Raw genomic sequence first — 21949 nt, forward strand, 5'->3', positions numbered from 1 at the left:
AGAAGTCAGAGTCCCACCTGAATTCAAACTTAGCATTGCCACTCTTTAGTCGTGACCTTGGGCGAGTCAATTTCTCCTAACTGGTTCTTGCACTCATAATATGGAAATAGGACTTACCTCACAGGAGAGGAATTAAGTGAGGTAATGTGTGTAGAAAGTGCTTTGCAAAAGGTACCTTTTAAGGAGCGGCAGTGGGTATGGTGGGCAGAGCCTGTGCCCTGGCCCAGCCTCTCAGTTACTCAACCTCTGCATCAGCTTCCTCATCTGTAAAATGAGCCACACCACCGGCTTTGTCGGCTTGCTGGAAGATTAAGATACCCAACACTACATTTGGTTCGACACTGGGGGGTAGCAAGGGTGGTGTTGGGGAGCAGGTCCAGATTGCCTGGGCTTGGATCCCAGCCCAGCTGTTAATGGACTTAGCGACCTTGGTCAAGCTACTTCACCTGAGCTGGATTTCATGTGCAAATGGGGAAGACTTTAACTACACCTACCTCGCAGGGCTGCTGGGCAGGGCTCCACTTCTGAGCCAATCCTGCTCTCCTGTACTCCTGGCAGCCCTCTCAAGGCAGTCCTTGGGGAGACTCTCCAAAGAGCCCACAGTAACTCAGCAGTTGTAACAGGAACAGGGTGGGCCACTGAGAACAACGCACATGCCAGTAGACATGGCCTCCCCCAGGGCCGGAGGGAAGGGTGCCAGGGCACACCTGCTGTTGAGCACCCAAGGCTCCCAGGAAGCTGGCAGCTCAGCCCCGAGATGGAGGCAGAGGGAAGGCTTTCTTGGCTGGTGAGCCTCGTTTACCTGACCCAGGGCTCCACAGGCCAACAGGAGCAGGGAACAAGAAGAGGCAGAGTCTGGCCCCCAGGCTTAGGGGCCAGGCTTCCTGCAGGAGTGGCCTGGAAGCCCCAGAAGGCTCAACGGCCCAGGTTGCAGGGGCAAGCACACCTGAGTAACGGGGACAACACAGTTTTGTCTTGCCAGGACACAAGGATCGTGTGTGGAAGGAGGGCCCCAGAACAGCAGTATGAGTAAGAGGTGAAGATGGTGGTGGAAGGGGCAAAGGAGGAATGCGGACAGCACCCCAGGCCGAGGGTCTGGTTGCTCTCCCAGCCCAGACAGAATGGAAGCTGCTGATGGTGCAAACCCTACTTTTATTGGTCTGATTTGTTCACAGTTAAGCCTCCTGCTCAGAGAATGCACCTATGGGTGAGGGGAGGTGGTGTTTTGAGCCTTCCAGAGTCAAGGATCTGCAGAGCTCCCCCCAGCACACCTCCTCTTTGCCCTTGCAACTGGTTTAAAGGAGGGGGAGAGAGAGGTGGCTTGTGGGGCTGGTGGTCACAGGGTAATTTTAGTGTAGGGCCCGGGGTCTGTTCTTCAAGGTAGGAGGTAGAAGGGGTCATAAAGTTCTCTTTATTACAGACCTACAAAAAAAAAAATATGAGAGAATTATATATTACTCTCACTTGCTTGGTTTTTTTTTTCCTTTTTTTCTTTTTACAAAACAGCAGCAGGAAAGAAAAACGCAGGAGGCAGATGAGCCAGGCACCGGGGTTCAGATGAGGAGGGACCACGGCTGACCACACTGCAGGCTGGCCTCAGCCACCAGGCAGGCTCTCTCCAAGCCTTCTGGGAGAAGTGCTAGCCCAAACGCGAGCAGAGAGAAAGAAAGTGGGTGGGAAAATGGCAATCCACAAATTGGTAGCATTCCCAACAGCCACCTGGGCAGGCAGCTCCCATGCTGGAGGCCTGGTCCCCAGAGCAAGGGCCCACAGGGGCCAGAGAGAAAGGAGAAAAAGGGCCACTATGGAAGCCCTGTGTTCTATTGTGGTCCCTCCCCAGGACCACTGGGGGCTGAGGTGGGCAAGGGCAGCTGGGATTCCTCCCTGCTTGTCAGCCGATCAGCTTCTTCAGGAAGGCCTCCAGCTGGTCCTCATCCTTGATGCCCACAAACTTGTCCACCACGTCTCCGTTCTTGATGGCCAGCACGGTGGGCACAGCTGAGACCTGGGAAGAGTAGGGCAAGAGCTCTCCTTAACTGCTGTTCCCACCTTTGTTGAGGAGGCTGTGGCCTCTCCAGGGCAGTGCGTGCCTGAAGCCATGGGTGGGGCCAGAGAGAAGTGGCTTTCCTGTGGTACAGGGAGATTGCAGGACCCAGGGTTCTCCTGCTGGACTAGCTGCTTCCATTCTGGGATCCCAGTGCTCCCTTCCCCCCCACCCCCAACCACAGGACTGGCTCACTGGCCCAGTGGTTTGGCTGAAATGACAGGAGAGATGAAAATAACCCATGCAGTTGCAGGCCAGGGCTGGGGGCAGGGAGGAGCCCAGGGGCTCCAGGGAGGGACCATGGCGTGTGGGATAGTCTGAATCTCAGCTTTGTCTCTCACTGGCTGGGAGGCCTCCGCCAGGTCACGAAAACTTCCTGGGCCTCAGTGCTCTCTTCTGTAAAATGGTGATGGAGACAATGTCCACCTTGAGGGTTTGAGATAGGGCTGGAGGATGCTTGGGTGAAGCTGAGGGGGTGGGGGCAGCGGGACAGAGGGTCAGCTCTGCAGCTAACTGACCTCAGCCTGCTCCTCCCCGCAGAGCAGTTTCAGGCAAGCCCCTCCATCACTCTAAGTCTCAGTGTTGTCATCAGTGAAAAGGTGACACAAATGGTGCTCAGAGTATGTGGACTGGGTGGATCAGTGCCCAGCACGAAGTGTCAGAACCCTGGAGCCTCGTACCCTATGGACATGCAAGTGACAGCTACAGAGGGGGTGTCAGCAAAGTCTAACACAGGCCCCTATGAGCCTCTCTAACTTGCGGCCATGAACAGCTAACAGGATCCAGAAATTCACTGACTCATCCTGGACAGTGTGAGAGGAGGGACCCAGCACATCCAATCGTATGTTTATCCATTTGTCAGAGCTGGAGGCAGGAGGGCCAGGGGACATTCTTGACCTCTGAAGCATTTGCTCAAAAGCCCTCAGGGGACATGTATGGAGGGCTGGGTGTGTGAATGAGGCTCGCCACCTACACAGGCACCTCAACTTTTCTGCCTAAGCTCCCTGCCTGGCCTTCACAGGCATCTGAAAAAACTCCCAATAGAGCAAGATAAATCAGACTTCTTTTACATGTGAGTTAACTATAAGGTGACACTAGTGATCAAGACCAATATACCAGGTCTTCACATACCCTTAGCACAGCTCTGCGTACGAGTCAGATCTGTGCGAAGCCAGATTTCAGACTGAGAACATTCAAACTGTGCCCACTTAGTCACAAAAGGAAAAAGACCCTCCAGATAGGCCCCATCTCGCACCCGTGTGGGCGCCACCACTCCCTGACTTCACCCCATTTCCAGTGGGCACTGTGGAGATATGCAGCAGGGAAGGGGACACAGTCATCCCTTTCGAGTCTTCAGACCCCTTCAAAGACTATCTGGGGTTGGGGTAGTTGATAGTGGACAGACTCTCCAGAGGGCGTGTGCCAGTCAGCCCACCCGATGTTGGACTGCGTGTGCACGTGTCCCTGGTCCTCACCCCTGGCTCATCTCCTTAGTCCTGGACCTGGTGCAGGGGGCAGTATGAAGTGCCAAGGGCCCAGTGCCGGCCTAGCCCGTCAGCAGGAGGCTCTGCAGCTGCTTCAAGGGACCTCATGTTTGGTTCTTTTGCGCCCTCTAGTGGTGCAGACTCCCCCACATGCGTGAACAAGCTGACCACCTCAGGTAGGCGAGAAGGCACACTGCTAAAGTCTTCACGACAACCAAGGTTTAGTTGTGACCAATACGTTTGAGCTTAAAGTGCACACACCAAGAGCTGGGGTCCTGCAGCGAGCTGGATTCTCTAGGACACTGCAGAAATATGTGGGCTGTGACTGCACTTTCCTCACCCCCCCATGAAGGATGTGGTTCTGCTGAGTTTGGCTCACAAAATTTGGACGGAATTTGGACGGCAAGTGCCTGTAAACATCCCCTTTCATGGAGGTTCACAGATCATCGGCACATTCTTCTAGAAGGATGATGTAAGTGTTAAGAGGGGCAGCTTCTTTCTCAATGCAGACAGGAGCTTGCCTATCTGCACGTTTCAAAGGGAAGCAACGGGCTGGAGAAAGGAGCTGAACTGTGCAGCATCTCCACCCACTCTGTGAGGCCACCTACAGCCACCTATCCTTGGCTAAAGACAGAACTCAGGGCAGGGGTGTGTGTGCGTGGTGTGTGAGTGTATGCATATGGTCTCTTTCCACTAACCCTTAGGCTACCTGCAATGCTACCGAGCTCAGGGTCCCTGCCAAGTCCCCTCCTGTCTCTGATGAATTTGGTGAACTCTTAAGGACCACAGCGCTGGGTGCTGCAGGAGACAGCGAACTTGTTCGCAGCTAATTGCAGAACTAATGAAAAGGAAAAGAATCACTGTCACCTGGCTGCACACACTGGGTACTCCTTCAGTGCCAGGCACAATTCTAAGCACTCGCATACATGCCGTCACATAAATTCCCACCTCAAGGTAGGGTCATTTTTACAACTGAAAGACTGGGCTCAAAGGGCTGTGTGGCTACAGAGCTTGGATATGTTTGACCTCGCTGCCCATGACATCAGACTAGGCTGTGCCTCTGCCCAAGGGCAAGGAAGCAGAGAAAAATACTGAGTTCCAATGGGGTGGGGTGAGGAAGAATATGGAGGGAAACACTAAAAGGATTTTTTATGCTTCAAATGGGAAATGCCAGTGCCTTGTAAAAGCTTTTGGATATAAGAAGGCTCTTGGAAAGGCTATTAGTGAAAAAAAAAAAAATGGCATGTGGTCACTATTCATACATTCTTTACTCAGGACTCCATATGGAAGGGGGTTGGTGCCACACTGCAGTTAAAGACATGCCAAACCAAGTGTCCCCTCAGAGGCCTCTGGGACCTCCTCCCACATGGTGCCTGCAAGCACCCGTGCTGAGAGTAGTAGGTGACACAGGGACTTTAAAAACCAGTCTGGGAGCTATAGGCTGAGCCCCCAGTCTTGGGGTTTGTTCATATGAAACTTAACCCCACAGGGGATAGGTCAAGCCTACTTAAAATTAGGCCTAAGAGTCACCCCCAGGAGAACCTCTTTTGTTGCTCAGATGTGGCCTCTCTCTCCAGCCAACACAGCAAATTCACCACCCTTCCCCTGTCTACATGGGACATGACTCCCAGGGGTGTGGATCTTCCTGGCAATGTGGGACAGAAATCCCAGAATGAGCTGAGATTCAGCATCAAGGGACTGAGAAAAACCCTAGAATGAGCTGAGACCCAGCATCAAGGGATTAAGAAAACCTTCTTGACCAAAAGGGGGAAGAGTGAAATGAGACAAAGTGTCAATGGCTGAGAGATTCCAAACAGAGTCGAGAGGTTATCCTGGAGGTTACTCTTATGCATTAAGTAGATATCACCTTGTTAACCAAGATGTAATGGAGAAAAAAAAAATGTAATGGGAAGGCTGGAGGAAACTGCCTGAAAATATAGAGCTGTGTTCCAGTAACCATGTTTCTTCATGATGATTGAACGATGATATAGCTTTCACAATGTGACTGTGTGATTGTGAAAACCTTGTGTCTGATGCTTCTTTTATGTACCTTATCAACAGATGAGTAGAACATATGGAATAAAAATAAATAATAGGGTAAACAAATGTTAAAATAAATTTAGTTTGAAATGCTAGTGATAAATGCAAGCGAGGGGAAAGGGGTATGGTATGTACAATCTTTTTTTTCCTGTTATCGTTTTATTTTTTTCTGTTGTCTTTTTATTTCTTTTTCTGAACTGATGCAAATGTTCTAAGAAATGATGAATATCCAACTATGTGATGATATTAAGAATTACTGATTATATATGTGGAATGGAATGATATGTTAATGTTTTTGTTTGTTTGTTCTTAATTTTTAATTAATAAAATAAAAACAAAAACCCAGTCTAGGGCTTTATAACTTTTTCTATCTCAAAAAGTCTGGTTTAGAACCACCAGCAAACCATCACCTGGGGGCTTGCTGGAGATGAAGAATCTGGGCCCTTCCTAGACTTACTGAATTGTAATCTGCTTTCTAACAATATCCCAGGTTGTGTGTGCACCATCACATGTGAAAAGCACTAATTTAGAGTATTTTCAAGACAGAGACACATGGGAATGATTAAAATACTACACATTCCAATTATGAAATATTATGTACTATTCAGAAAGAGACAGTGAAAAACCTTGTGAGATATTGTACTGTTTTGCAACTATTATGTACCCCTGAAAAACCATGTTCTAGTAATCCTGATTCAACATCGTAGGGTGGAACCTTTGACTAGGTTACTTCCTTGGCGACTGGCCCACTCAATTGTCAGTGTGACCTTTTGGTTAGATGGAGATGTGACTCTGCCCATTTGAGGTGGGCCTTGATTAGTTTATTGGAGCCCTTTAAAAAAGGAATCATTTTGGAGAGAGCCCAAAGCCTACAGAGATGCAGACATCTGGAGATGCTTGGAGTGCCGACAGAAAGAGCAGATGCCTAGACATGGGAGTTTGGAGATGCAGAGCCCAGCAGACGTTGCCATGTGCCTTCCCATGAGAGCTAAGCTGTCCCGGAGAAGCCAAGTGAAGGCTCACAGACGCGTAGAGGAAACCGCTGGCATCAGAAGCTGGAAGCAACAAAACCAGGAACAAGGACCAGCAGATGCCAGTCATGTGTCTTCCCATGTGACAGACATCAGCTTTTCTTGAATCAAGGTATCTTTCTCTGGATACCTTAGTTTGGACATTTTTATGGCCTTAGAACTGTCAACTTGTAACTTAATAGATTCTCTTTTTAAAAGTCACTCCATTTCTGGAAGCATCAGCAAACTAAAATGGATTTATATTTTAAAACAGCATATAAAATTACCTATACAATTGTATCTGAGTTACACATGTTAAAAACAGAAAAATTCAAATAAAAACTCCTGTGAGTTATTCCAAATGGTGTGAGCAGTTGGGTTTGGATGGTGGGTTATAGCTAACTTTTCTTCTCCCTTGGCTATATTTTCAAATGCTTTGTAAAGAATACTCACTTCTTCCCTAATACGAAAAAAAGGCTAATCCCTCCAAGTATGAGGTCAGAGAAACAAGCTTCTGAGGAAAGCATGAAGGGTCAAGGGACCACACTCAATTCACTCTTCCCTCGCCTCTGCCCTGAGAACTGGCAAAGGGTCTGCCTGGTTGGGAAAGGCCAAGCTGTCCGGTGGGAAACCGAGGGGGTGGGGGCAGAGGCCAGACAGTGGCAAGGGCAAAGGCAAGGACAAGGGGGCACTGAACTCTAAGAGCACATTCCAAGGCCTGGAGGGATTTTCCTTCACCCTCTCTTGAGCTACAGTAAAATTCACGTAGGTCTGAAACAAAAACAGAATGGTGCCAGGGGTGGGTGAGCTGCGGCAAGAGTCAAGGGAACTGCTGAAATCCCAACACAATGGAAAGCAGCTTCTCCAACAAGCTCATCCAACATCTGGAAAAGGACTAGAGTCCTTGGAGGAAGAGGTCCCAGGAGGTACAACAGATTTCTTAGCAGAAATTTCTTCTTTAGACTCTCTTCAAAAAGAACAGGTGTGAAGGAAGGAAGGAATTGGGTGGGGGTTGGGGTCAGGAAAAATCCCTGTTGGAGCTTCATAAGCTCTGCAACGATGTAAGTCCAGGGCCTGCCCAACAAGGAGGCCTAGGTCTGATGGCAGCCCAGCAGCCCGGGGGACTCTGTGAGCAATGTGTGCGCTCCTGAACCAGGAATGGAGGGAGAAGGGGAGAAAAGATCCCCACTCACACACCTCTCCCCCATCCTCGCTGGCCACCCTATTTCAAGGCTTAACCACAGGGCATTCCTGGAAGGTGGGGATTGTCCAGGGAGTCCCTGTCACCCTGTGTGACCACTGTTGGCAGCAAATGGGTTATCTTTTGCAGTCACCATGGCTCCTGGCACATGGCTGGCATTCAGGATGAATCTGCTGAAAAGTGACATTGCCGAGGCTGATACCATGGTGTGAGACAGTGCCAGGAGGAAGCCTGCCTGTGAACCTCAGGGGTGCCCTGGGAGCTGTGGTCCTAAGCTCACACCTGTCTGTGACCTCGAGGGATGCCCTGGGAGCTCACACTGGAAGGCCATGCCCTCACTCTCATAAGTGTTGTAAGACCTGGTCAGAGATAGACAAGCAAAGGGAGGCCAGGGGTGACTCCAAGGTCAGACAAGGCCCCGCTTGCCGGAGTGAGCAGGGGGAGAACTTCTGAATGAACACCCCTCCCCTAATCCTCGCCAGTGGCCCCTGGTCACCAAGTCCACTTGGGTAATTTTCCCACCCATCTGCAATTGTCATGTGGTGGGTCTGTGTGCCCAGTGTGTATTTCCCCTGCATCTGGTGAGAGCACCCCGATTTTCCTTCATGTTACTCCACCCCCCCACCCCCCCAACTTCCTCATCCCCCATGGGGCCTGGCTGGAGAATGGGTGTGTTTACTTAAGGCAAGGAAATGAGTTAAACCTGGACTTTCAAACTCCGAGGACAAGTGAGGCCCCTCCATCAGCAGGGTTGCTGATGGCAACTCTCTTTGCCACCGCCTGTCAAGAGCCCGAGAATGAAGCTAACATAGGGAAGAGATGTGAGATGGAAACAGATCCCTGAAGATGGAGCCTGAGCCCCTGAATTCAGCTAAAGCCAAGTGCCTTCGGAACTTTCTGAGTATGGGGGCTGGTAATAGCCTTTCACAGAACGCTTTGGGTTTCTGTGGCTTGTGGCTGACTGAGTCCTAGCTCAACTGCCCTACCTAATGCTCAGGCCCTCAGGTTTGAGATGATGTCCTAGCTAGTTTCCTCCCTTTGGCTTTAACCTCCTCAGACCCCTCCATCTCTCTGGAGGAGAGGCCATGCTCCAAAACTCACATGTGATCATCTCACACCTGGATGTGAAATCTCCCGTGGTTACTACCACCCGGACAGGGGCTGCCAGGCAATGTGATAAGTGAAGCAGGCTGGGGTAGGGAGCAGGGGAAGTGGCTTCCAGCCACTTAGTTCCTGGGAATGAGGGTGGTGGTGAAGGCACACTCTGCCCAGCTCTAGGTATTCTGAGGGAACCAGAAACCTGGATTTTCATGTGAAATCTTCTGAGTTTTAAATATTGACACCTGATTAATTTTTTTTTTTTTTTTTTACTACTTTAGGGCTAGACCAGATGAGCATGTGAGTCAGATATGGTCCAAGGTGGTTGGGGTGCAACCTCGAATAATGCTACCCTTACCACAGCTACCCAAAGAATCTTCCCGGTTTGGCTACAGGCTACCTGAATAGCTGCCTATCCTCCCAATTCTCGATCACCCTTCACTCCAGCCACCCATACACAAGAGGCTTCTCCCCCTTCTCCAACCGCAAATGTCTCCCAGGCACAGGTGACACCCTCCCCACTTCCTGCTAGTCTTCCTCTTCCCCTCACTCCAGCCCAGGCATAAGTCCCCTTCTATTTAGAGAACAAATGGGGCTCACCCCACTTCAGGATCTTTGCATCAAATGCATCCCCCTTCCCCAAAGGTCAAAGATGGACCTTTGACTCACTCTCTCTAGTCTTTGCTCACGGGTTAGCTTCTAAGAGAGGCCTTCCTTAGCCCACCCTTTAAAAAGTAAAACCCTCCCTTCTCCCATGTCCAGCTCCTACCCTCTGTTCCTGATTTATTTTTCTCCATGGCACCTGTCATGTCATGATCTATAACGGGGGTCAGCAAACTATGGCCCACAGGTCAAATCCTGTCATTTTTTTGTAAATAAAGTCATACTGGACCAGTTGTACCCACTCATCTATGACTGCCTGATGCTGTGCTACAACGGTAGAGCTGAGGAACTACAGCAAAGACCAGTGCCACACAAAGCCTCAAATATTTACCATCTGATTTTTTAGAGAAAAAGTATGCCAGTCCCTGATCTAAAATACTAGAATGGAGGCTCTACGGACAGGGATTTCATCAGTTCTATTCACTGCTCTACCCACAGCACCAAGGCACAGTGTCTAGCATTTAAGGGACTCTCAATAAGTATTTGCTGAACAAATGTACAAACCAACCATGTGAGGCCATGTCACATCTCTGTGTGCTGTTCCCTCAGCCCTTCCATTTCCCCTGTTCAGCCTTCACAGTTTGGCTTAGAGGGTCTCTCTCAGGGAAGTACTCCCTGCGCCCCACCCCCATCTACCTCCAGAAATACTCTCCCCTTCCTCGTCCTTTCCTCTCTCAGCACCTCTCACCCTACACTGAAAGACCCTATCTACCTGTTGTTCTCTCCAGCTAGACCAGAAGCTGCTTGGGGACTAGGCACCCATCTTCTTCTGGTCGGAACCAGGAAACCCTGGCATATTGTAGGGCTTGCCAACAACTGCTGACTGATGAAGGGAGGAAGGAATGCCACCAGTGTTCCGAGATTTAAGAGAACTAACTGGTGCTTTGGGCCACACATTCCATTTTCTGAAGCTGGTGAAGAGACAAGTGTCTCAGAGATCAACAATCTCATATCTGCAAAGCGCTCTGAGTCCTGAAAGTGCTAGAAAAACCCAAGATATCACCCCAAATAGCTGCCCCATGGCCCCCGTGACACCCCCATCTGCGGCCCTGCAGTCTCCTGCTGACCCATACCTCATACTCAAGGGCGAGATCGGTGTGGTCGTCAATGTCCACCTTGGCCATCACCACCTTCCCATGCTGCTTGGCCACCATCTTCTCTAGCCGTGGCCCCAGGATCTTACAGGGGCCACACCACCTTGGAAGGGGAGAAAGGAAGCATCTAGTCTGTCACAAGATCACTCACCCCTCAGATCTCTTTTCTCCCCAGAACCCTCCAAGCCGCATCTTTCTGAGGGAACCGCTTGCCCTTATTGGCTCTGTTGATGGTGTTTGAATATTAACCTGCAATGTTTACATGCCAATTGGTGATGCCAGGAGACTGTGCAACTGGGAAAATTTTCTGAGACTCACAGAGGTTATTTTATTTATTCCAATATATGTTAGAAAAATATACTATCATATAGAAGAATATGGGATTTGATTTTTAAAGTTTTGAGCAATCATCTGAATGTTCTGGCGCCTCAGTGTCCTCACTTGAAAAACAGATTGACTCTCAAAGTTCTTACAGAAATCAACACGGGCAATGTGGATAAACATGCTCTGTGAACTGACACGTATACTCAAAAATCAAGGGAGGGAATCCAGGGGCTAGGGAGCCTGAACAACGGGCCCGTCACCACGTCAGCACCTCCCCAGCTCTTACTGCAAAGGAAGAGAAAGCATCCTCCGAAGAAACTGGGGCCCATATAAGCTAAGAAACTTGCCCAAGATCACAGAGCTAGTAAGAAGCACAGCTGAGACTGCAACCAAGGAAGTGCTACATGTATCTGTTCCTTCAGCCTGGGGTACTCTGTGGTTCCACAGCCACTGCACCAACAGCCATCACTGCCCTGTATAGGCAGTCCCTTCCTGGTGGTGAGCTCTTCAAGGACAGACACCATGCTGCCATCTCTATGTATGCGGCACCAAGGGCAGGGCCTGGCACTGAATGAACAAACTTATAACCTATTTCCTTGCTGGGAGAAGAAAATGAAACTTCACCCCATGTATCATTTGTTTCTGAAGCCCTCTCTAGAATACTACCATACCAGGAGTGTACCACAACAATGCCTTCCACTAATCTCTGGCTGACAACTACTTTATTCACAGGTTTTAAAACCCTTTTCAGGGCAGTGAGACAGTGGCTTAGTGGCAGAATTCTCGCCTGCCATGCCAGAGACCTGGGTTCGAACCCCTGGTGCTTGCCCATGCAAACAAAACAAAACTAAAAAACCAACAAACCCCTTTCATCAGAGACTTCAACACTGAAAGACCCAGTCTGCAAGACCATATCTCCATTATAAGTAAAGAAAGGGAGGTTCAAAGATTTCAAATGGCCTGCCCAAGGCGCCACCATGAGTTGAGAAAGAAATGGAAACAGAGCAAAAGAATGTGTCAGAGATTTGCCCAAAAGGCCTTCCAGCTTCTAACTCAGGGTAGGATGGCTCCTCCCAGGTCCCTCAATCCGAGGAGTCTGTCCAGCTTTTTTGTAGACAGAGATCAAGGCAAGCTTCAAGGTCTGTAAACAAAGAAGGCCAGGCTAAATACCAGAAGGCCACAGGCATTTAACTATCCCTAAAACTTTATATAACACTGAAAAGAAACTCCTGCCAGCCCATGCACGCTCAGGCTCCACTACAGGATCACCGATAACTTTCTGCCAGTCCTTTCCACAGTTTTGATGGTCAAATGTTCAAATAAAATCAACTTATCTTCTGGACCAGGAACTCCTACACATCAAAGTCCAGACGATGTTCTAGTCATATTTTTCCTGCTTTGTTCCAGGTTGAAGATGACTCTGAGGTATTCAGACGGTGAGATACAGAACTTAAATCTATCCCAGCACTGATCTCAATGAGTTTTAAACTATTTACTAGGCTGTGTCCTATCAGACTGCACACTCCTTGAGAGCAGGGACCACGTCTTATCAGTCTTTATATGAGAAGCACTGGGCCTAGTGCTAGGACAAAACAGGCAGTCCAGCAACTGAACAAATGAGACCCCAGTTTTCTGCTGATGCCCAGTACTCACTGTGCATGAAAATCCACAACTACTGGTGTGTCGCTGTTGACAACTCGGTCTTGAAAGTCGGGCCCATCCTGGATGTTAAAGGTCGTCGTACAGACCCTGGTGGTGTGTATTGTCTGGGTTGGGCTGGGTGTTGCTGCAAGGCCACCAGGGCTGCACTGCAGGTTCTGCAAGGCCCCAGAGGTGAGGGGTGTCCATCGGCCCCGAGAGGATTTCCTGGAGATGATGGAGGCCAGGAATCTCCTCAGAAGAAGTCGTTGAGCCATCTGTGAGGGGAAGAGGCAGGAAGAGCTGGGGCAGACTAAACGAAGTCAATGCACCAGAAAAAGAAAGGTATTTGGGAGTACAGGGGTAGGGGGTGGGGGCAGGGCTCAGAGAGATGCAGGTAGGAAGCAAATATAAGGAAACAATGTGTAAGATTTTTGGAGAAGAGGTGAGTGGGGAATGAGAATCCAAGGAAAAAAGAAAAGACAAAGAAAAAAAAAAAAAAAAAGGAATGGCAAGCCAGAGTTAGGAAAATGGGTTGACAAATAAGGATATAAGTGGAATTACAATCGAAGGGAGGTGGGAGGAATCAATATTTAGAAAACACATGCTATGAGCCAGGGTCAGGTGCCTTACATATATTATTAGTGCTTCCACATCAACTTTGAGAAGTTGCTAAAATAGTGCCCATTTTACAGACAAGGAATCTGAGGCTCAGGTGGTTAAGTGACATGCCTGAATTAACCCAACTATTAAATGAAAGCGTCAACACTGGCACCCAAAGCTGACTGCTAAGCCTTTGCTCTATCAAATACTCTTTTTAAAAGGTGTTTTAATGGGAAAATAAGGAAAAAGGGGGAGTTGCTGAGGGATCAGGAGAGAAGACCCGCAACAATTCAAGAGGGAACTAAGAGGCACAGGAACAGGTGTGTGAGGGGAATGACAACAGAAGGGCCACAGGTTATGGAAGGAAATCGGACGCAACCTGGAGCCCAGGCTCCCGGGAGGGCCAGCTCCCCACTCCCAGAGCCTCCCCCGCTGCAACACTCCCGCTGTGCTCCTCAGCTGCGACCACCGCCTCGAGTCATCCCTACCGGCTTCCTACCTCCCCGTAGTGTGAGCGGAGGGATGAACAGCCCGGCCCTCCCCGCCCGTCAAGGGCACTCCTGCCGTAACTTCCTTAGGAGAGAGTCTTTAAGCGTCATTTCCGGGGATCGGCGACCTGGAGCACTTCTCCCCGCTCCCGCAGGGGCCGCCCAGATTTTCCGCCAATGGGAACGGCAGGATACGGCACAAATAAAGCGCAGGACCTTTGGTGAAGTTCCGGAAGTGGCGGGGTGCCCTGGAGGAGGGACCGGAAGAGGCGGGCAGACCTTGGAGGAGGGACCGGAAGAGGCGGTAGAAGAAGGCGGGTACAACGGGGGCGGGCTCAGAGGGAGTTAAGGGCGGGTTCCGGGCTTTGCAAGTTCCTGTTTCTTCACGGCTCAACCAACCCAGGTCACGCCGTTTACCTCACAGCCTCCCGACGACTCCTAGAGGTTTTGAAAGCTTCTTTCCCTCCGTTTTACGGATGAAGAGGTTAAGCTTCTCAGAGGCGTAGTGCAATTTTGGGGGAAAAAGACTCTGACTGGGAGTCAAAAGGCCACTTTGTGGCATTTGTCTGTGACCTCGTGATTGGGGGCACGTCACTCACCGCTTCCCGGCTTCAGTTCCCCAGTTTGTGGTGTGAGGGGCTGGGCTTGTGCCCCTAGTCACTTCAGGTTATTCTCTGTAGGGTGATTGGGGAGCTGGGCCCGTTGGTCGTGATACTTGGGGACTGCTGCCTTTGAGGCGCCAGGTAACATGTGACCTCTGAACCTGCTTGGGCCTGAGACCTTCATTTTACATCCGTTGTCACTGCACAGAGGGGTCTAGGTACCTTTGTGCACCCCAGGCTGGTGGCCCAGCCACCGCCTGTCTCCCCTTCTCTCTGTATGGTACATCTGACCCCTCAGGTCCTCTTTCTGTTCCTTGAAGACACCTGGGCCCTTGTCTTTTCTTATATGCCTCCGCGCTTTTCTTTATATGCTTTCTTTTCTCTTCACCTGGTAGAAAGCCTATTCATCCTTTCTGGGCCGTCTTGTCGCCTCTTCTCTGAGCAATATTATTTGCTTCTTCTAGTGCTTTGTTCAGAACTCCCATAGCACATTGTAGAGTGCTTGTCGCTTCCATTACACTGTGTTCTTAAGATTAGGGATTTATGGTGTTTATTTATAATTTGTGTATGCCCAGCACCCACTTGGTACAGTGCCTGGCTCACAGAGGGTGTTCAATAGATGTTATTAAACTGAGTATCTTTGGGTATCTCGGGGAGTGGCTTCTAGTCAGTCAAGGCTATCAGGCAGGTAAAGTGGCAGAGTCCTATGTCACATCTCCATTTCTTGCTCTGGGAATCACTATTGAGAATTCACTCTTCCAGGGTTTGCCGAAATGCCTCTGATTCCTGTACTATGCATTTGCTGCTGCCTATAACTGGAAGGCCCTTCCTTCCACTCTCTATTTGAGAAAATGCTTCCAGATCAAACTCAGCTCTGGGAACCCTGCCCTGAACTTCTGCAGTTGGAGACAGATTCCCTCCTCTGTGCTCCCACAGCCACCTGGACATCTGTCAGTCACTGCAGGTAATACTCGGTGTTGTTACTGGCTGCTTCTTTGTTCCTCACTCCTCATTTATACTGCCAGCTTTTGCAAGGCCCATTCGTCTCTCCATTGCTAACCTCCAGGCCTGGTGCGTGGTAGTAGGTGTTTAGAGGTTGAATGAACCGAGAATAGAGATGTAACTCAAATCTTAGGACTCCAAATTCCTCTTTACATTACGTTACCCTCTTCCAAAATCCTTGGAATGTCTTATTCCAGCTTATGTTGACCACATGGCATTATTATTTGTCCTCTCCCCCCTCACCCTCCAGAGGCCACAGCTGCTCAGGGATCCTCTTCTGGGATGTGGTGAGCGAATCCTTGGAACAGGTCCACATTTGTTTGCCCATAACAGCTATGTCAGCCTTCCACTTACTGGACCTCCTTGTCTATCAGAGGCAGGAGACTAGGTGAGGGCACAGGCAGGCATTGCCCCCACATCCTGTCTGACCTCTGGCTTTAGCTTCTGCTTCCCCCCAGGGCTGGAGCCAACGGGGGTGGCCCAGCAGCGGAACCCCAGTGCTCCTGGCTCTTCCTGAGGTCACCATCCTTGAGTACAGCTGTTCCTACTAATGCCATGTGCCATCTGGCAGGGGTGCTTCCACCTTACTCATTTTCATTTCTGCTTTTTTGTATACCCAGCACTTACTGTTCCAGAACCACCTATTAATCCTGTTCAGCATTTCCACAGCTCTCTTCCACAGAGCCCATTTCGCAGCTTAGTTCACAATGCAAATTATTTCTAGTCCTATGAGACACATAGAGAAGACTGAGTTCACTGCAGGCCACAGAGGACCTGTCCAGCTTTCTCGTGATGCCCCCCGCTATGCTTTCTCTCACAGGTCTGCTGCCCGCCCAGCCAAACTAGCCTGTGTCTGGCTCAGTCCCAAGGCAGGCTCAGGGAATAGATATGAAGGGAGGAGAAAGAAGCCAGGCATCCAGGGCTACGGGGAACGTCTCTACAGCTACCCCTTACAGTGTTTTTGCAGACTGGGATATGAGCCAACAGTGGGCTGTGAAATCAACGTAGAGGGTTGTGATGAGCACTGAAAAAAAAATGGAAGTGGAAAATATTAGAATATGTTGCATGTAATAAGGTTAAGTATTGTTTTATAAAACACTTATTGTTTTTAGGTATGTATGTCTGCATGTGTAAGGTTGTGATATAAAAGGTGTCTCTTCCCATGGGTTTGAAAGTTACAGATGCATCGAATCGTTGCTCAACACCTGGCACTCTTCTGAGCACCTACCTATATTAACTCCTTTAATCTTCACAACCCTACGAGGTTGGTGCTGTTATAGCACACAGAGGCTTCGTAGCTTGTCCAGGGTCACCCCGATAGTTGGAGGTGGAATTGGTATAAAAACTAAGTTGAATGGTGCTGTAACTGCCCCAGGCAAGGATCACGGTCCTGGGACGTGGGCTGCCTCAGGCCCCGGCAGGCAGGATCACAGGGGAGAGGGCTGCACCAAGCTGCAGATTTTGTGGCTGAAGGGAGGCACTTTGAAGAAAAAAACACAGAGAGGGGTGGTGGGGCCACAGTCTGAGCTGAGAGTGTCTCTCCAAGAGATACGGCTTCCAGTGTATCTTTGTTTTCTGTTTTCATTTGATTTTTTTTTTAAGTTATTTTTTATTATCAAACCAAAACAACATAGACACGAATACTCTTAACACAGACATTCTGTGTATGGTGAATGGCTCACAATATCATCACATAGTAGTATATTCATCGCCATGATCATTTTTTAGAACATTTGCATCACTCTTGGTTCAAGAAGGCCGATGAAGTTCAGGGTTTCTCTCTCAAGTGAGACGGCACATGGTGAACACAGTCAGGGCTTCTCTCTCGGCTGGAAGGACACATGGTGAACATGGCGTCATCTGCTAGCTTTCTCTCCTGGCTTCTGGTTTCATGAAGCTCCCCAGGAGGCGTTTTCCTTCTTCATCTCCAAAGGTTGCTGGCTTGTGGACTCTCTGCATCTCATGGCTTCATTGTTCTGCTCTCTCTGAATCTCTTCATTTGATTTTAATTTTGTGATTTTTTTTTTTAATGCTGTTGCAGAACAATGAGAACTGTGACATATTTCGCAATTCTGGGAGCTGGTTTCATGTTCTGTTGTGATTCGCCTTCTGTCATGTTTCCAGCAGTTACACAATGTCCCTTCACCCCCTTTGAGAATCATAATAAGAACATGAACACAGGAACAGCAGCATAATTTGTAATTCAGGGATGGCAACTCTTTTTTTTTAAAATTTTATTACTTAAAACAAAATTACAAGAATGAAACACATATTCTTAATATATGCTCATTCCGTTCTACTTATATAATCAGTAATTCACAATATCATCACATAGTTGCGTATTCGGGATGGCAACTCTTGATTGTCAAGGCTGTGATATAGGTGGGCCTAAGGCACCCCTCTCACTGCCTCCTCAGTGCCAGGCCAGTGTCCCCGGTAGACACCTAGAGTTTGGGGCCCCAGGGCTTATGTTGGGGTGAGGCTCCTCATGTGCCCTTGCCAGGCCAGGACTGGCTGGCTCAGATTCTGCTGTGCAGAGCATAGCCTGCAGCTGCAAGGGGCTGGAGTCGGGTGGCGGGGTGGGGTGGGGCAGCAGTGGACCCTTCGTCTTTGTCAGATCTCTTTGTATCCCTTACCCTTCTGCTGTGCTCCCAGTCTGTGAACAGGGGGCAGCTGCAGGTCAGAGAAATGAGTGCTAGGCTCAGAATTGGAGCTAGGTCATCACCAGACGTTACCTCTAACCCACTTGGGCTTTGGGCAAGTCAGTTGTTCTTTCTGGCATTGTTCCTTATCAACTCCTCAACTCTGTGTCTTTGATACTGTTTGTCAATAAGGGAGTTAAAATGTACAAAGCTCTTTGAAAAGGTACATTTTAGTGTCAGTATGAGGTCGGGATAGAAATCCCAGGCCTGAGCTGGGAAGGTGGGCCTCTGGTGTGCTGATCTTACAGATGTGAAGCCTGGGTGGGTGAAACGAACAGGTCCTGAGGACCTGGATTTGAATCCTTGTAATGTAAGCCATCTAAGCTCAGTTTCCTTATCTGTAAAATGGGGTTGGCATTCTGTCCCCTGCACACTGTTTACAGAGGAGCACACTGAATCTTCGAGGGGACAGGTGACTCACCTAGGGGTGCACAGCTGGTTAGAGGCAAAGGCATCCTCCCATGCAGATCTGTGGACTGTGATTTTCCCACCACCCTCCAAGATGTGGTGAGGCTGGAGTTGGAGCTAAGGATTTTCGTTTATTAAAGTGTCACTGGCAAAATTTATAGTGAGGAAAGGTTTCAGAGGAGGGCTTGTTGAGGGTGAGGAGAGAGGAATCTGCTACCGGAGCCTGGGAACTCTGCTCAGAATCCATGTGTGCTTAAACATCACAGGGAATTACTGGGACTCGAAGGGAAGGGAGGACCTTGGGGCTTATGTTGAAGATCTGGCAGAAGTGAAAGTTTCTTTAGCCCAATTCTACATCCTCGGTAGTCTGTGTGTTTTTAAGAAGGAATTGGGAACTGCACTCTTTTTATCACAATGGATGATCTCTGTGAATCCTAATCAGTGTATCCTGACATCTTCATTACTGCAGGCGGGATAATCACAAATTTCAACACGCCTAAAACTTCGGGGAGGTTTTCAAAGTTAAAAAGCTTAAGTGAAAGATTCTTAGACAAGTGTACATTATTTGAATTATCCTCAAGTCATAAATGTGGTGTAAACATTTTTATCAAGTTATAGCTTACCTTTTTTATCAAGTTATAGTAATAGGTATGTTCTAGTTTACTAGCTGCCAGAATGCAAAATACCAGAAACAAAATGGCATTTAAAAAGGGAAATTTAATAAGTTGCTAGTTACAGTTCTAAGGCTGAGAAAATGTCCCAATTAAAACAAGTTTATAGAAATGTCCAATCAAAGGCATCCAGGGAAAGATACCTTGGTTCAAGAAGGCTGAAGAAGTTCAAGGTTTCTTTCTCAAGTAGAACGGCACATGGCAAACACAGTCAGAGTTTCTCCCTCATCTGGAGAGGCACATCACAAACACAGGGTTTCTCTCTCAGCTAGAAGGGCTCATGGCGAACATGGCGTCATCTGCTAGCTTCTTCTCCTGGCTTCCTGTTTCATGAAGCTCCCTGGGAGGCATTTTGCTTCTTCATCTCCAACGGCTGCTGGCTGGTGGGCTCTGCTTCTCGTGACTATGTCGCTCTGCTCTGCTCTCTCTGAATCTCCCATTCTCCAAAATGTTTCCTGTTTTATAGGACTCCAATAAACCAATCAAGACCCACCCAAATAGGTGGAGACATGTCACCTAATCCAGCTGAACAACCACTCTTGACTAAATCACATCATCCAGGGAGATGATCTGATTACAGTTTCAAACATAGAGTATTGAATAGGGATTATTCTACCTTTATGAAATGGGATTTTGTTTAAAACATGGCTTTTCTAGGGGGCATACTTCCTTTTAAACCAGCACAAGGTACAATTTCTTTTTTTTTTATAACAGTTTTATTGAGATATTCACATACCCATAATTCACTCTTTTAAAGTATAGAATTCAGTGGGTTTTAGTATATTCACAGAGTTGTACTACCATCACCACAATACATTTTAGAACATTTTCATCACCCCAGAAAGAAATCGTCAACCCTTTCTTTAGCCCTCGTCCCCTAATTTCCTCATCCCTCTCACACCAGGCCCTGGAAACTACCAATCTACTTTTTGTCTTTATGGATTGACCTATTTTGAATATTTCATATAAATGGAATCATGTGTGGCCTTTTGTGTCTGAAATAATGTTGCTTGATTTAAAAAAAACCACTTTTATTCTGTTATCATATATACAACTTAACATTTCCACTTTTAACCACATTCATATATATATTTCAGTGCTGTTAATTATGTTTACAGCATTATGCTACCATGACTATCATCCATTACCAAAACATTTCCATTGTTTCAAATAGAAACCCTATACATTTTAAACCTTAACTTCCCATTCTCTATCCCCATCCCATATCCTATATTCTAGATTCCAACTCAATGTGTTTGCTAATTCTAATTGTTTCATATCAGTAAGATCATACAATATTTGTCCTTTTGCACCTGGTTTATTTCACTCAACATGAGATCTTCATGTCCCACGTGTTTTTTTTCCTTCTGTTCTTCCTTTCCAGCCTGCCTTTGGGTTAACTGAAATTTTTTTTTAGAATTCATTTTTAATTTATCTAATGTTTTTTAGCTATACCTTTTTGCATATTTTTAGGTGGTGCCTCTTGGGGTTACAGTATACATCCTTAATTTTCCACAGTCAACCTAGAGTTAATATTGAACACATAAAATGTAAGGAATTTGCAGCTATTTCCATTTACCACCCCTTCCTGTGTTTTGTAATATGTTATTGTAGGCATCATATCTATAGGTTAAAAACTCTATAATGTAAAGTTGATATTTTTGCTTTAAACTGTTATATATCTTCTAAAGAAATTGAGAGGAAAACACAATTTTTAATACTTGCTCACATTTTTGCCCTTTCCAGGGCTTTTTATTTCTTCTTGAAGGGATTCAGGTTTTCATCTCTCATTTTCCTTCAGCCTGAGAATTTAGCTTAGCATTTCTTATCATTTATGTCTGCTGGGAATCAATTGTCTTCATTTTAGTTTATCTGAAAATGTCTTTACTTTGCTTTCATTCTTTTTTTTTTTTTTAAACATAGGCAGGCACTGGGAATCGAGCCCGGGTCTCTGGCATGGCAGGCAAGAACTCTGCCTGCTGAGCCGCTGTGGCCCACCCTGCTTTCATTCTTGAAGAATATTTTTACTGTATATAGAATTCTGGGTTAATAGTTCTGGTAGTCATTCACCAAATTTGGGAAAATTCAGGACATTATTTCCTCAAAATTGTTTCTGTTCCATTATCTCTCTTCTCTCATTCTAGAATTCCAATTACACATATATTGTATGTTTTCCCACAGATCCTTAAGGTTCTTTGATTTCCCTATCCTTTTTTTCCTGTGTTCTTCAGATGGAATAATTTCTTTTTTTTTAAATTGAATAATTTCTATTGATCTGTTTTAATTCATTGATTCTTTCTTCTGTCATTTCCAATATGCTGTTAAGCCCATCCAGTGATTTTTTTACTTCAGATGTTACATGTTTTTTCAGTTCTAGACTCTCCGTTTGGTTCTTTTTAATGGTCTCTCTGTTGAGGTTTTCTATTTGTTCACTCAGATGAACATACTTTCCTTTATGTACTTAGACATATGTGAAATAACTGCTTTAAAATCTTTGCCTGCTATTTCGAGAAAATGGGTTAACTCCATGTCAGTCTCCTTTAGTGACATTTCCTCTTGAGTTGGGGTCATATTTTCCTGTCTCTTTATATGTCTAATAATTTTGAGTTGTGTTTTGGACATTGTGGCTGATACATTGTAGATAATGTGAGTTCTATATATTCCTCCAAAGAGTATTGACTTTTTTTTTTATTAATTAAATTAAAAAAAAAAAGAAATTAACACAACATGTAGAAATCATTCCATTCTACATATGCAATCAGTAATTCTTAATGTCATCACTTGTTTGTTTTAATAGATAGTTAACTTGGCTACATTTAAACTCTGAAATCTGTCTCCTTTGTGGTGGGCAACAGCTGAACCCTGCTCATTTTCAAC

The 21949-nt window shown here is 47.2% G+C and overlaps 1 protein-coding gene across 3 annotated transcripts; it reads right to left on the bottom strand.

Moving 5' to 3' along the window:
• Positions 1–1132: 1132 nt before the first annotated feature.
• TXN2 (thioredoxin 2) lies at positions 1133–13935 on the bottom strand. Of its 3 annotated transcripts, XM_077168698.1 has the most exons (5): positions 13699–13935; positions 12612–12874; positions 10614–10737; positions 1884–2005; positions 1133–1421 (listed from the first exon to the last, which is right to left on the bottom strand). In XM_077168698.1, exons 2-4 carry the CDS (start codon positions 12872–12874, stop codon positions 1892–1894), a joined length of 501 nt encoding a protein of 166 aa, XP_077024813.1. In that variant the 5' UTR covers positions 13699–13935; the 3' UTR covers positions 1133–1421; positions 1884–1891. The 3 variants fall into 3 exon arrangements, with proteins under 3 accessions (XP_077024813.1, XP_077024812.1, XP_077024814.1); XM_077168697.1 differs by having other exon boundaries at positions 1133–2005; XM_077168699.1 differs by lacking the exon at positions 13699–13935 and adding an exon at positions 13579–13692 and having other exon boundaries at positions 1133–2005.
• Positions 13936–21949: the final 8014 nt, after the last annotated feature.

This window comes from Tamandua tetradactyla, chromosome 7, assembly GCF_023851605.1.
Source record: "Tamandua tetradactyla isolate mTamTet1 chromosome 7, mTamTet1.pri, whole genome shotgun sequence".
Taxonomy (NCBI): Eukaryota; Metazoa; Chordata; class Mammalia; order Pilosa; family Myrmecophagidae; genus Tamandua; species Tamandua tetradactyla.